The sequence below is a fragment of the Anabrus simplex genome, chromosome 6 (assembly GCF_040414725.1).
Source record: "Anabrus simplex isolate iqAnaSimp1 chromosome 6, ASM4041472v1, whole genome shotgun sequence".
In the NCBI taxonomy this organism is placed as follows: domain Eukaryota; kingdom Metazoa; phylum Arthropoda; class Insecta; order Orthoptera; family Tettigoniidae; genus Anabrus; species Anabrus simplex.
The window spans coordinates 275895632-275911113 of record NC_090270.1 but is presented as its reverse complement, the minus strand read 5'-3'; the positions used below and the strand labels follow the sequence as shown (position 1 = coordinate 275911113).

Sequence of the window (15482 nt, the reverse complement as noted above, 5' to 3'; positions counted from 1 at the left end):
GCCAAGCCAATGTTATGAAATTAATTGCCTGCAGGACATTAATTTTCATTTCTTCCCTCTTTCCATTGTCAATGAGACACACCGTTCTTTGCACTAGCTGCTTCTTGTAAAACAGCTTGAAACACTTTATAATGCCTGCATCTAATATTTGCAGGATGCTAGTGTTATTTGGGGATAAAAAGCACAATCTTTATGTTACAAAGGAATGCAAGGTCCTTTGTTTGGGCAGCACAGATGTCTATAACCATTATCTTCCTCCTGTGTCCCCATGGGAGCGTTCAGCCTGCGAAGAAATCCTACAAGATTGTCGATGGTCGACCAGATTTTGGTGTTGGAAAAATATTAAGCTGGTAACTTCTGAACATGTTTTAAACACCTGGGTTTCTGAAAATAGGCACACAGTTATCAGATACATCATTGTTACAACACGGAAGGACAGTCATGCAGTCTTTCGCTCTGTTCCCACCATGACACGATTCTCCTCTGACTGCAATTGTATGATCAGGAAGATAATTGTAGAAGAAGTACTGGGCAAGTTGGCTGTGCAGTTGGGAGCAAGCAGCTGTGAGCATGCATCCGGGAGATAGTGGGTTCGAACCCCACTGCCGGCAGCCCTGAAGATGGTTTTCCGTGGTTTCCCATTTTCGCACCAGGCAAATGCTGGAATGCCTGGGCTGTACCTTAGTTAAGGCCATGGCCACTTCCTTTGCCCTTCTAGGCCTTTCCTATCCCATCGTCGCCATAACACCTATCTGCGTTGGTGCGACGTAAAGCAAATAATAATTTTTTTGAAAAATTGTAGAAGAAGCACGTTTTGCCTGCGTTGTAAAGGTCCCAGGGTTCATATCCCTCGAACAGCACCGGCAGGTTTTCCAACCACAGTTCTGTACCTGATGTATCTACAGCAGCACTCTCGCCTGCTAGCTTCTTGTACACTAGCCTGTGCCATTCCTTAAAGCGGGAGATCCATCTTTCGGAAGCCGAGAAATTTGTGATGTTCATTCTTTCCATGACTATAAGGAATTTCTCTCATAAGATGATGCTGTCCACAGGAATGCTTGATGCTCGGGCTTGTTGATACTAGGCAAAGAGTACAACCTCCAACTCACTGTATGTAAATTCTTTCCCGACCTTTCTTTTCTTCGTGGACATTCTATGTTTTTCTATTTGGTCACATATTTTGTTTCTTATAATGGAATTTAATGTTGATGGCTCTAATGCATCGTTTAACAATGCCGATCTTTTCAGAAGGGTTTTTACCAACTTCTTCGATAATTCAAAGTTGTTCTTCAAAGGTTCTGACTTGCTTAAAAGGTTGTGTCATTTTTAATTATTCAGAAAATCCACAAAATAATTCAATAACAACTGTGCATGGCAAATTCACATGTAAAGTGAAATACTGCACTGTAAGAATGTAGGCTATATCTGAGACCTTGCTTGCCTTGAATACTGCAGCTCGAAACTCAGGTAAAAGTAATGGAGCATCTTGCACAATGTCGCAGCGGTTAGTCATGCAACATGATGCGGCACAGACTATGTCACGGTGGTTAGACATTCAACATGGTGCACCTCAGACGATGTCACAGCAGGTAGTGATTTAACATGGCATGGCTCGGACGATGTCGCAGCACGCCTCAAAATTACATCAAGTAGCCCAGAATCGAGACGGAACAGGCTGTGTGTATCGATATGATGATAGATTGGGGTTTAGAGTTCATCAGGACCTTAAATATTGAATGATAGATCTGGGGAACAGGGAGAGATGTTATAGCCAAATGTGCAGTTTATAAAGCTGTCGCTGAAGCGAGGTGCAGTCACTATAATGACCTGTATAGAACACTTGACTCGAAGGAGAGAAAACTATCTTCCAGCTGACCAAAGCTAGAACAAAGTCAGCACAGGATATTGAGTACTATATTTGCATAAAAGGCAAAGATGGTCAGTTATTACAGGACAAACAGGATGTCCTCAAACGTTGGCAACAACACCTGAAGATATTTCCAACATTGAGTTCCCACAACCTCCTATTCCAGAAGGTAATCCAACAGCAGGTTCTGTATTATACATCATGTCATAGGAAGTCATCAGCACCATCAGGAGTATGAAGAATCAAGAAGTGCCAGGACCAGATGACCTTCCGGCAGACTTCTGATAGTTGCAGGAATTAAAAGAACCCGCGATCAAATGGCTGACCAACTTTTTCAGTGCAGTAGATGACTCTTGCTCTACTGCCAGTGATTGGGCTACAAGCATTACTCTGCTTATCTTTAAGCAAAAAGGTGATCGAGCAGAATGAGCAAATTACCATCCAATTCCCCTCTTGTCGAACACAATGAAGATTTTGAGAGAATACTTAATCAACGACTGCATGACATAGATAGCATTAGTACCAACCAGTGTGACTTCATCAAGGGTGCTGGAACATTTGGTGCAATCTCCGCTGCTAGAATACTCATTGAAAAGCACCGAGAGTAACAACAGCCACTGCATATTGCCTTCCTTTATCTCATTTTTGACCATGTTCCACATCATGTGATCTGGTATGCACTTCACGACCATGCTGTGCCAGAAATGCTTATCAGTTAGATTCTCTAGAGGGAGAAGCCCTAACTGCAAGAGTGACAAACACACCAAATTAGGTCCAGGTATTTTTGAGTCCCCCTTAATATGTCGTAATCTGCTATTCAATGAAAACAAAATCTTAGCTATGTTTCTAGGATATTGAAGAAATTTATCAAATCTCTTTAATAGGGGCATACCTCTTCTAATTGTAAACTAATCTGTAGTCAAGTATCAGGAATGTTTTAAGAAGTTAGGTATTGTTATGGATCCTACTCTCAACTGGTCCTTCCATGCCAAACATTTGGTCAAGAAAGTGTCTTGTATATATTGCATCAGTTTCATTGAAATTTGCCATATCTTCCTTTTTCGTTTAGAAAGATATGGATCCAAAGCATGGTATTTCCTTTTTTGGGTTTTGGTGCTGTAATTTAAATCAGTATATGAAAGAAATGTAATACCAAGCTCTAGCAAGTTCAGAATGCTTTTGTGCATTTTGTCTTCAGTATTCATAAAGATATCTACAAAGAACTACAAAGCTGCATGGTGATTGAAATTCGGGGATAAATGATCATACTCTGCTGCTTGCTTTCTGCTGAGAATTTTAAAATCTGTTTGACCAAGCCCCATTGTTCATATGAATCAAGTGCATGATTGGGACAATAGGTCTAACACCCTTCAGGTTCTGTAACATTGTATGGTAAAGTGCAGTAAGTCATTTATTGTACTACCTCTCAATTATACAACGACCTTAAACTACACTCTATAACAAAAAAAGATGCACTGGGAAGGCGTTGTCCGATTGTAAGGAAATTATGTATGCAAAGACATTCGGACCGAACATGCAAATGATTAAAGTTTCGTTCCCAATGAATGAATAGCGGGAGCTCCCGTGCATCCAAATTGCGCAAGCATCAGATGTATATAAGGCGCTATTCTGAAGCACATCTCAAAGTAGCTGTTGCATTCGACTGCGCTATCTTAACGTCGGCTGTAAGAATGCCATGCCAAAGGATTCATGCTCATTACGAGCAGATGTCAAAGTTTGAAAGAGGTCGTGCGATCGGATTGAAAGAAGCTGGTTGGTCGAATTGAGCTGTCGCTGGGCATTTGGATCAAATTGATGCGGTGATCAAACGATGCTGGTAAGCGTAGTTCAGCAGTGGCAGGCATCAGCGTCAGGACGGCAGTGGTCGACCGAGGGCCGCAACAGCACGGGTAGACAGAACAATTGTCAGAACAGCTGTCACAGCTATCATGTGTTATATATTGCTATTTGATAAGTTGTATTTTTCTCAATTGATTCGTTGGCTGATGACGACGCGCAATGAGCATCGAAACTAGTACCAATCTTCTTTAAACATTATGTGATATATACTCACATCAATAAACATTCATGTTATTGAAAAGGTGGACCTTTAACATTTTCATTTTACTGTAATCCCAGTTCAGTATGGAACAAAATGAAGTTTCTAACTTTCAACCAGGGCCCTCTGAACCAAAGACTAGTACACTGACTATTCAGCCAAGGAACCAGACAAAAATGTTAATGTGAATAAAATAACAAAATTTTCTTCTAATCCTGATTTATTATCCTTGTTCATTAAGGCAACAATCTAATTTCATGATTAGCTGGTTCGAGTCCCATTGGAAGGGTGAGGGAGTCTCTATTAGAATGTTGGCCAGCAGGGTACGAGACGTGGTGGTATATCATTTCTGATCACTAGATTGCATGCCGAAAGCATTGATTCAATTCCAGATCACTCCCTCTCTGCAGGTCACATATCATCGTCACGATTCATGAACAACCTTGTCATTTTTTTTAAAATTTGCTCTCCGTATGTTACAAGATATGTTAAATTATCCTCTTGTGTAATGATCAGTCCAAGGGCCTGTGACATAGCTATTGGCCCCTTTAAAACAATAATAAATAATCATTTTATAGATGACCTTACTTTCCATCTCTCTGTTCCATATAAAGTATTGTGTGTAAATATAATAGTGCTGTTGATTTCAGCAGCTGCACAGAGGTGGTGACGCAACTAGAAGAACAGGTGATCGAACTGTTTGTTGTGTGTTTCTTGCCAGCACATGCTTGTTACTGTGAAGTTCTTTGCAGAAGCCTGCCCTCAACAACTTTAACTCTTTAACCTTAGAATTTTACATACATTTTTCCTTGGTGTTTCATCTCGCCCTAGTATTTCTACCTTGAACTAATACATTCATGTAAAATATTGACTTTGTAGATCAATCTATTTTTACAGAGTGGTCTGTGTTTGTGTGGTCATGCTAGGTGTTCTTTCATCAAATTGTACAAAACTCATGATTATTTTAATCAAATACAAGTATAATTGTTAAAATTAGCATTATAGTATATAAATATAATAAATTCTTATTTAAAAAGGTATTAAAATGGGTATAAGTCCTAAATATTGTATACACGGGAAAAAGCTATTTGCAGTTCCTGACTTTGATTATATTTTCTCCTTTCTTTACTGAACTCTGTGGTGAATAACAAAACAAGGAATGCTCAGTAGTGCAGTACAGTTTATGCATTATGAAAGGATGGTTCTACAAGAGATCTTTCGAGCACACCTATAATGGTTCACCTTTTCCATCTGAATAAACACAATCGATGAATAGTTCCAGCAGGATGTCCTGTAAGGATCCTGAGAACTGTGCAGTATAGCAACAAAAGTAAAGCTGAGAGCTGTCAGTACCTGATCTCATCATAAGGTACTAGACATTATGTAGGATTACATCTACTATCCACATAAAAATAGATTGTCACATTGTCTTCCCCCTTATACCTATGTGGAAATTGGGAGACATCTCTCTTGTCAGTTCATCCCTGACAGTCATTGTGTTTGGTTAATACAGTGCCACACGACAGAAATTTTAAAAATTACGTGTATTGCCATAGACCAATGTAAAATAGTTCTTCCAGTAACAATCATATTTCAATATGCTACGGCAGACCTAAACTATAATATTTCCATAAATCTTGCTTTACCACACATGAAACATTTACAAAATGAGACATGGGTACTGTCTAGCATGTTCATATAATAGTGTTAACACTGTAATCGAGAATAATTACCCATTGGTAACAATCCATTACTCACTATAATACTGTGACAATGAAGGCAAAGTGCATAACAGCCATCAGTAATGTGGGTAGCGCCAGCAGCGAATGAAACAATAGGTCTGGCGAATTGTTGAGGCCCATGATAAAGAAGCTCCTAGGAGAAGCTGGAGGCTGATTAAAAATGGACCAGGTGCCCAGACTTATCTGGAAGTGGGAACTACTAGAATCTTCTACGGGCCTTTATAAAGAGTGCTTTCCTGTCAGTCTAGAGTGAGTCCCAAGTGAGTATCTTGAACATATCAATTGCAAGTGAAAGTAAACGGTACAAATAGAGTCGTTCATCAGGAGTGATTCCACCAGACATTCACCGCGGCTTGCTATTTTGAACTGTTCTGGAACAACAGTACACCGTCAAAGGCCGTGTGGATGATGTGCTGGTGTTCATGTTTATGTTCATTAGTAAAAGCTGTGTCTAGTGGAAAACTCAAAAGTGAGTGAACTTGCCGTTTATTGTAATAGGTGTTAAATAAATGTAGTGGACAGTAGAACATGCCACCTCTCTGTATAATGATTTAAATTTTAAGGGTATTATTCTTATCAGCCTAAAAAGTGAGATTATTTATAACAGTAAAAGATAGTCATGTGTGAATATTTTAACTCATTCCTAAAGTTAAAGTCAATATGATTTCTTCATTAACTATTCTCACATTCCTTCTATTTCTCCAGTCACAAAATAAATGATATTTTTCATATAACAAAATAAACTTCTTTGGAATGAGTGAAGAGACATTTTTAGCATCAGATATGTTTTCTAGTATAAATACATTATTTTGTTTTAAAATTTCCATCTACAACACATCCACAAACACATTCAGGTATGTGAGTTGATTTATTCCATATCCCCTTGTTATTGAGCATTATTGCGATCAATAACAAGAGGTTCCAATTTGTGCAATGACTATTACATATATTTAAAACATATATATATTATATACATATATATTTAAAACATATTAAAACATATAAAACAAATTATATAAAATATATTACTAGTGATGGAGAATAGTATTGTATGTGACAAGAGATTAAAAAAGACTGTGCACTCATCGTAATTCCTCATTTATTCTCTTATAACAACTGAATAATAGAGATTCCATTACCATATCCGCGTGAACAAAGTTATAAAATAATACTGACATGAAGTATGCATTGTTGATTATCACACAAGCACATGCCAATTCACGATGTAGAAATACTTCAAATTGAGAACTAAAATACATGATATCATAAAATATTTTGATTTTTCTTATATATATTTTAGAAATAATAATACAGTAGGAAATTTTAATAAATTTTGGAAGGTAATGTGTTGTGTGATTATGGGCTAGGTATAAAACTGCCAATATCTAGTGTGGAAATGAACCTCCATCTGTAATGTTAGAGGTTCATGAGACAAGCATGTGCTGTGCTCTTGGTGTGTAGATATCCTGTAGTGGATGTTACATTCTCTCCTACTAATATCTGAACATCCTTCTTTCATCTCAGAATGGTAACAAGGGAGGATTCTTAGAACATAGTCATCCTTCCGTTATCGATTAGTGATCTCTAATTTGTTAAAACAAAAACAAACATTGGATACTCAGTGCTATGCATTGTATATAAAACAAATTTTGTTCTTAGTTATGATTAGAATATAAGGAATAATAACAGATTTCTGAATATGAAAAATGATAAAGAATGACATGTATGTATGTATGTATGTTCAGTCCGTCAGCACTAATGCTGGTGGGATCCTCAACAGCTCTGCCATCAGCTGTCATAGATGGCCTAGGCATCACTGAAGAGGCATACTAGGGAAATGAGGAGTGAAGTAGTTTCCTCTTGCTTTCCTCACTGAGCCAGAGTTGCTATTACATATCAGTCTGCCAAACCCACTGAAATGCATACATCAACCGACCCTATGAACAACATTTTCACACCATTCATAGCAAGGACTGGCTGCATAAGGATTGGCATTACTAGCATCGCTCATACCTCAGTCACTTTCATATTGTCAAAGCCAAGGATAAGACAGAGACAGATCTATGAAAGTAACAAAATTGCTGTAGCCTATACCAGAAGACATAGTGCACTGTAAACACTAGGTCCTGCCAGTAAAGGCATAAGAATGACATACCTAAGGAAAAAAATACAGAACAATACGGACATACATAGTAGTAGTGGTAGTAAGGAACAACACCTATAAAGAAATATTTAAGTGTATGATCCTCATCAAGTAATGTGTCCAGTACAAACAGTTACAGATTAGAGGAACCTGTAGCTTCCAATCATTCTAGAGTTTGAGTGACCTGTGCAAAGATTTTTTTTTTTTGCTATTTGCTTTACGTCGCACTGACGCAGATATGTCTTATGGCGACAATGGGACAGGAAAGGGCTAGGACTGGGAAGGAAGCGTCCATGGCTTTAATTAAGGTACAACCCCAGCATTTGCCTGGTGTGAAAGTGGGGAAACCACGGAAAACCATCTTCAGGGCTGCCGACAGTGGGGTTCGAACCTTCTATCTCCCGAATACTGGATACTGGCCGCACTCAAGTGACTGCAGCTATCAAGCTCGGTAGTGCAAAGATTACCTTGCTCTTTTACATGTTAATGATCTCTACAAGCTAATTGCAGATGGTGTAGAAGAAATTTATTGTGAGGTAAAACTTGCATAACTGGCAGTTGTTGATCTCTTGTACAAGTGCCTGTGTACCAGTATGACGGACATTCTGTACAGCGTCTAAAAGAACCTCTTTGTTATGTCCAGACATTAGGTGTATATCAAATAGGAGGTTTCCTTCAAAGTGCTCCAGTTGAACTCAAATGTCGTTCATGGCTCCAGAACATAATGACTGTCAATTTCTTCTCTCAAATCACTTATGATAGAGGCTTGTGATTGTAATGACTTCTGTCATGTGTATCAATAGATGAGTAAATATCAGCATGTTTGTCACTCGAATATGTTGCAATGCTCCCACAACATAAGTGAATGGATAAGCTTTGTGTTGTGACCTCTTTTAATAGCTATAAAATTGAAGCAGCATGCATGCGTAACGTAACCCTGTGGTATCGTCTCATCTCTGCTGTGGTATGGAGACATACTGCCATACATAGATACAATGAAGCTGAGGATACTTTCAAAAATACATGCACAGAGCAGGATTTGAATGGTGGATCCATTTTATGGATCCATTTTCAGATCTCAAAAACCTTACTGGTTCCTCACCAATTCATCCACAATGATAATACATTCCTTGCTCGCAGAAAGCACGCTTTATTCAGGATGCTCCTTTTCCTCAACATTTAATTTCTGTGTGATACCTCTAATTCATGTTTTACAGGTTCTGTCACAGTGAATTGCTTTACGACCTATTAACTTGATCACATTAGTGGTATTTACGTTACAACAGCACACCATAAAATAGCATGCTTGTGGAATGGTCCTTTCTTCTTGGTGTGAAGATTGCATATAGTTATCATTGTTGTGCAAGGTTGGCTCATTTTCTGTTGCTGACATGTCACAGCAATATCGACCTCAAAGACTATCAGTACTAGATGGGTTTTGTCTTCTTCTTCTTCTCCTCCTCAACCGTTAGGTTGGTTGGTGACATGCATGTCTGCCAAGTGTCTTCTTTCTTTAGCCAGTAGCTTCAAGTAGCAATAGGTGTATTTGCCTTTAATGCCGTCTATAAATTGAGTTCTTGGTCTTCCTTTACTTCTTCCTTCCAGCTTCCCTTCAATAAGGGTGGTGCACCAATCAGAATGACGAATCAAATGGCCAACAAAGCTATTCTTTCTTTTGTTCAAGGAATCAACCAAGGGGTGTTTCTCACTTCTTCTTTTGAGAACATTCTTGTTTGTGACTTTTATCAGTCCAAGGTATCTTTAGTATTCGTCTCCAACACCACATCTCTAATGTCCTGAGTTTCAAAACATCTGCTTTTTGCAGGGTCTTATGTGTCAGAGCCATAGCTTACAATACTCCATATAAAACTTTTCACAAGGTGCTTCTGCAACTCTAAGTTAACATTCTTGGATGTTAGCAGAGACTTCTTTTTTGAGAAGGCTTCTTTTGCCTGTGCTATTCGAGCATTTACTTCCTTCATGCATTTTCCATCAGATGTGATCAGGCTCTCTAGATATTTAATTTCCTTTACTTGGACTAATTTCTCTCCATCCATTAGCACATTGACGTCTGGTCACACACACACCCCCCCCCAGTGCATACCATTACCTTGGGTTTCTTTTTGTTTATTCTCATACCGCACCAGTCTTGTAGAAATTTGTTTATGTGATTCAGTGCCTTTTCCATTCTTCTCTCATTCTCAGCTATCAGGGCTATATCATCTGCAAAACGTATGGTACTGAACAGTTTGCCATTAACTTTTATACCATGACTGTTCATAGCTAAAAATTCTTTAATGGCTTCTTCGATGTAGATGTTAAATATAAAAGTGGCGATAGTCCACATCCCTGTCTTACTCCCTTCCCAATTCTTGCCTCCACTCTTTCCTTGCCAATTAATGCTCTCTGGTTTTTGTAAAGTTGATTGAGTATTCTTCTGTCCCTGTAGTCTATTTTCAACTTTCTTAGGGTTTCAAACAGTACATTCCAGTTTACATTATCAAAGGCTTTCTCTAAATCAGTGAAAGCGATTACCACAGGTCTGTCAATTTCCAGGGATTTTTCAATATTACTCTGAGACTTAGAATGGCTTCTCGTGTGCCTCTCCCCTTCCTAAATCCAAACTGTTCTTCTGAAATATTATCTTCTACTTTGGAGGCATGAGAGAGTAGGCTCAACATTCTATGATCCTCACACCTCTGTGCCCTGTGCTTTTTTGGTACGGGAATAAGATTAGTTTGCTCAAAATCTGTTGGTATTTCTCCTGTTATATATATTTCATTTATTAGCTTGTATAGGTTGTCCTTGGCTTTATCTCCTAGCACTTGTAAAAGTTCGGCAGATATCCCATCAGGCCCTGAAGCCTTTCTATGTCTTAACTCTTTGAGGGCTTTATCAAATTCTTCTCTTATAATTGGTGGTCCTAATTCATCAACATCCACTTGGTCCTCACTTTCAAGGACTACTGCATATAGAGTTCTTCTGTGTACTCCTTCCATCTTAACACTACTTCGTCTTCTTCAGTCAGGGCTTCTCCATTCTTGTTCTGTATGATGTTCATCATATTCTTTCTTGTTCCAAACTGTTTCCGTATCTCGGCGTATGCTCTCTCACTGTTAACTTTTGCCATATGTTCGTCTGTTTCTTTGCACTTCTTTTCATGCCATTCTTCCCTTACTTTCTTTGCTTTCTATTAATCTCGTTTCTAAGTCTTGCATTTTCTTCTTGGTTTCCTTTTGCTTTGCACTTCCTATGTTCTTCCATTAAATCCAGTATCTCTCTGGTGATCCAAGGTTTGTATACCACCTTTTCCTATCTGTCGAAACATGCCTCAGCAGTTTCAGTTATTTCGTTTTTTATTTTGTCCTATCTTTCCTGTATATTTCCAGACATCATCTTAAGGTGAATTCTTTCGTCAGTTTTTTCTTTGAACTCATTTAAAGTTTGCTTGTCACTTTTTACCTTGCTAATGTTCCATCTCTTATAGGGTTGTTGTTTAACCTTTCTTCTTAATCGTAGTTGACTCTTCATCAACACTAGATTGTGGTCTGAATCCACATCTGCACCCGGATAGTTCTTACATGATTTGGCTTGGTTGCGATAACAGCCTTATATAAATATGTAATCTGTCTGATATCTGTCACCATTACCTGGCATTGTCCAAGCATATCTTCTTCATTTTGGTTGTTCAAAGCAGGTATTGGCACTATTCAACATATGGCTTCTGCAGAACTCAATAAGCCTGTTCCCTCTTGCATTCATATTTCCAAGTCCGTACTTTCCCTCACAGTTGTCTGCTTTACCTTCTCTTACAACAGCATTCATGTCTCCCATGATGACTAGGTTATCATCTTCTTTAACTTTCATCAATACTTCCTCCAGTTGTTCATATATATCTTCCACTTCAGCATCAGCATGACTCGATGTAGGCATGTATGTCTGGATCAATACTGTATCCTTAGGTTCTGTTTTGAGTGTGATCATAATAATTCTTTCACTAAATCCTCAAATGCTTTGGACTTGATTTGGGTTTTGTATCTTTTTGAAATTTAAGGCGCTGGTGGACCAATGTGTATAATAAATTCTGCACAAAAGTACACCATAGTTCTAAGGATAAATTTTATTAAGGAATTCGATGACTGTGCTTACAGCAAGCTGTTGTTCATTTGAAAACTGTGCACTGCATTAGAAAATAATTTTACAGATTTATTAAGCAGATATTTTATTGATCACTTATATAACATAATGGAACAATGATGTTGGGAAGAATGAGTGAAATAGTGGGAAACATTAGACCAGTATTTAATCCGTTGCATGGGATATAGGATCTCTACTTTCCTTCCCAGATGTAAAGGAAATAGAAACATGATTCCATAGGTAGAGTTACCCTGGAATAGGATTGAGGTATATGTTCTTGTGTCATCTTCATGTTTTGTTAGTTTTCCTGAATTTATCTTCATTGTGTTTATTAGCTTTAAGACTGAATGCTAAGTTTTAGTCTTTTACTTCCTACCTTATTACTATGTTCCTTAACCATTTCATTACCATTAATTAACCATTTCTTTCTATCTTTTTTAAAAATTGTGTTGTACTGCCTTTGTTAACAGCCACACTCCTTTTTATGATCATTAGTTGCTAACTTCAATAATTCTAGTATTTATATTATTTTCTTACATATTTTATTAGCACCTTGTCATGAACTTTACTTACATATCTTCTTGTTAAAATTGCTCTGGAAATTTTGTGTTCCTGTTTTGTTCAGATTTGTTTTACCATCCCACTGACACGGTATTATGTCTCACTTAATGGGATTTTTACTGAGTAGAGCTTAATAAATAGAGTGCACTTCAACACGAATGTTATGTTTCTGGTTACCATTTTGAGAACTGTGGGGGGAACACTTAACCTGCAGATCAGACAGTGGCCACTCGGAAACATGGCTCAACTCGACTGCGGGTCAACATCTCTCTTCCCCTAAGTGTTGTGTCCATCGCCAAGCCAACTGTAGCTGTCCAGATGAGCACCTTGGCCTTCTCAGTCCACGGTAAGTGTCATGTTTTATTAAATATTTAATTAATGTATCAGGAAGCATAACAAGAAAGAATAGTTGACGAGTTGTTACTTTCTCTTAGATGTAATAGCTTGTCCTTCCACATCCACTAAAAAGAGGTTGTGTATTATTTTTATTTTATTTTTTTGCTTTACATCGCACCGACACAAATAGGTCTTATGGCAACGATGGTACAGGAAAGGCCTAGGAATGGAAACGAAGCACTGTGGCCTTAATTAAGGTACAGCCCCAGCATTTGCCTGGTGTGAAAATGGGTAACCACGGAAAACCATCTTCAGGGCTGCCGGCAGTGGGGTTCGAACCCACTATCTCCCGGATGCGAGCTCACAGCTGCGCGCTCCTAACCACAGGTTGTGTATTATAAGAATAGTGATGATAAGGTACTGTTAGCAAAGATCAACTGTAAGTTTTCCCTTTCCAGCTATAGTTGTGTATGGCAATGCAGATATGGTACAAGTAAAAGAAAGAAACAAACAAGTAATAAATTAAATCATATATAGAAAGATAGGAACTTGAAAGGAACACATAATTAGATAAGCATAATTTATCTACAGTATTGATTTAGCATTACAAAGCATATAGACAAAGTAAAATTGAAAAGGAGTTAAACATTTCATAACCAGGGAATAGGAGAAAATTCAGTGGGCTGTGACTCAGCAGCCCTCACAGTCCATCAACCACCTCAGTAGTGACATCAGTCATAAGACCTGACAGGACATTCAAATGGTGATATGATTGTCATTTCAGTCCCTGGCAGCTGACTTATTTAAACCCTTCTTCGTCACCAACGCTGAATAATGTCCTATTGACACAGGCCCATAGATGATGGGGCCTGGCATTCTGCTTTTTGACAGCATGCCATTTATTTATTTCTCGTATGAAGAATATATGTACACACACACACACACACACACACACACACACACACACACACACACACACACACACACACACACACACACACACACACACACACACACACACACACACACACACACACACACACACACACACATATATATATAGTTTCAGGAAAAATGTGCGTAGTCACAAGTCCGTACAATACTACAACTCTGGGTCTAGCATTTTGACCCAATCAGCTGCTTCATCCGATGTGCGGTGAATGTCCATTAGCGTTCCTTTGAAAGCTCGAATTGGGCAGTCAGCACACAATGTGGTGGATTGACTGAGAAGAGACACCACAATCACAATCTGCAGAGCTAGTCCAACCCCATTTGCACAACAGATAACCACATCTGCCTTGTCCAGTTCTTATCCGATTGCTTCACGTCCGTAGGTTTAACCACTACACTGCCCTACACATGTCTCCCGGGTAGTGCTAAGAAAGCAACAGTGATAAGTTGAGACCGAACTGTTGGAAACGACCTCTCGATCAAAGAGTGAACAAGAAGGAGCATGCCATTGTAGAGGTCTTTAGAGGACCAGTCATAACTACATTTATGGTTCAAATTAAAAGCATTTGTTGCAGACTGAATGAAGTCGTCAGTCTTAGGGCGGGGGGGGTGTTCTTGATGTTAGTCAATGGTGCAAGATCTTCTGATCCAAACAGATCAGTGTGAACTTGTAAATGAGGGTTAGAAAGTTTCTCTCAATACCCACAGACCCATCTGAGATGTGAGGGAGCAATACTGTAATGTGTTGGTAACCAGTAAAGGCGGAGTGGGTTTAATGGTCGCTGATATCAGCCTCATTGTCTGGTTCAACTGAACATCAGTCTTCTTACCTTGGCAAGTTGTTGTGCAGTATTCGACATTGGAGTACACGTGTTTATGTTCTCTGAAGAGGACATTAACTTATACAAGATGCTGTTGTGTGCTCTGATTTTAGTTACTGTTTTAGAAAGGTGCTGACCAGAATGTCAGCGATCTGTCCGGTATTACATCCAGGTATTTGAAAGACTGTTGTGTGGTGAAGCTGCGTAGTGTTAAAGTGGCATTACAAGTTATGAATCTCATTATAAAATCGTATTGGATTTCAGAATAAGAAGTCAGGCGCGGTTCTGCCTTTAGGTCACATGGTCACGTGCCCCTCCACCGATTAAAACTATTATAAAAATCAGAAAAACATTATGCACAATTACTGTCACGACCACCTTCAGTGAGTTCAAGAGGCTATGATTCACCATGGTTGTTCTTGTTCTAGCAGCTGTGGACTAAACTAGGCAACATAGTAAAGGTCTAATCCTGGATGGGACCGACTCGTTCTTATACCTGAACATTATCCCCTCATTCTGCGAACTGTGAGGGGTGAAGGGGGTAATGGCAAATTCCATTGACCCGGTCACAGTATTTCTACGACGTGACACTTCAGCGCTGGTTCGTATTTTGAACTTACTTCTCCTACAGCCTACTAGATAGCACCCAGCTACACTTTCTTGTCGGCATATTTATTATTAACGCGCGCAAAGGTAGTGTTTGTAGCAAACCTGTGCTTACCTTGTACGTCTGTTAGATTAATCGTGTCCATCGGTGTCGATGTTCATTGCAAGTCTGAAAAGTGTGTGAAGATTAGTGTGATGTATTTGAGTGTATTCCTTTGCGAGCATAAGTGTTTTTAAAATGAATCAAGTGAGCTACTTA

At 38.8% G+C, this 15482-nt stretch overlaps 1 protein-coding gene across 1 annotated transcript in view; it reads left to right on the top strand.

Moving 5' to 3' along the window:
• The window catches only part of l(2)k05819 (transmembrane protein 94-like protein l(2)k05819), a 304060-nt gene that overhangs the window by 211024 nt on the left and 77554 nt on the right, over window positions 1-15482 (top strand). Inside the window, exon 18 of the mRNA XM_067150433.2 lies at window positions 12724-12855. Within this exon, the coding sequence (XP_067006534.2) occupies window positions 12724-12855 (132 nt within the window). The remainder of the gene's footprint in view (window positions 1-12723; window positions 12856-15482) is intronic.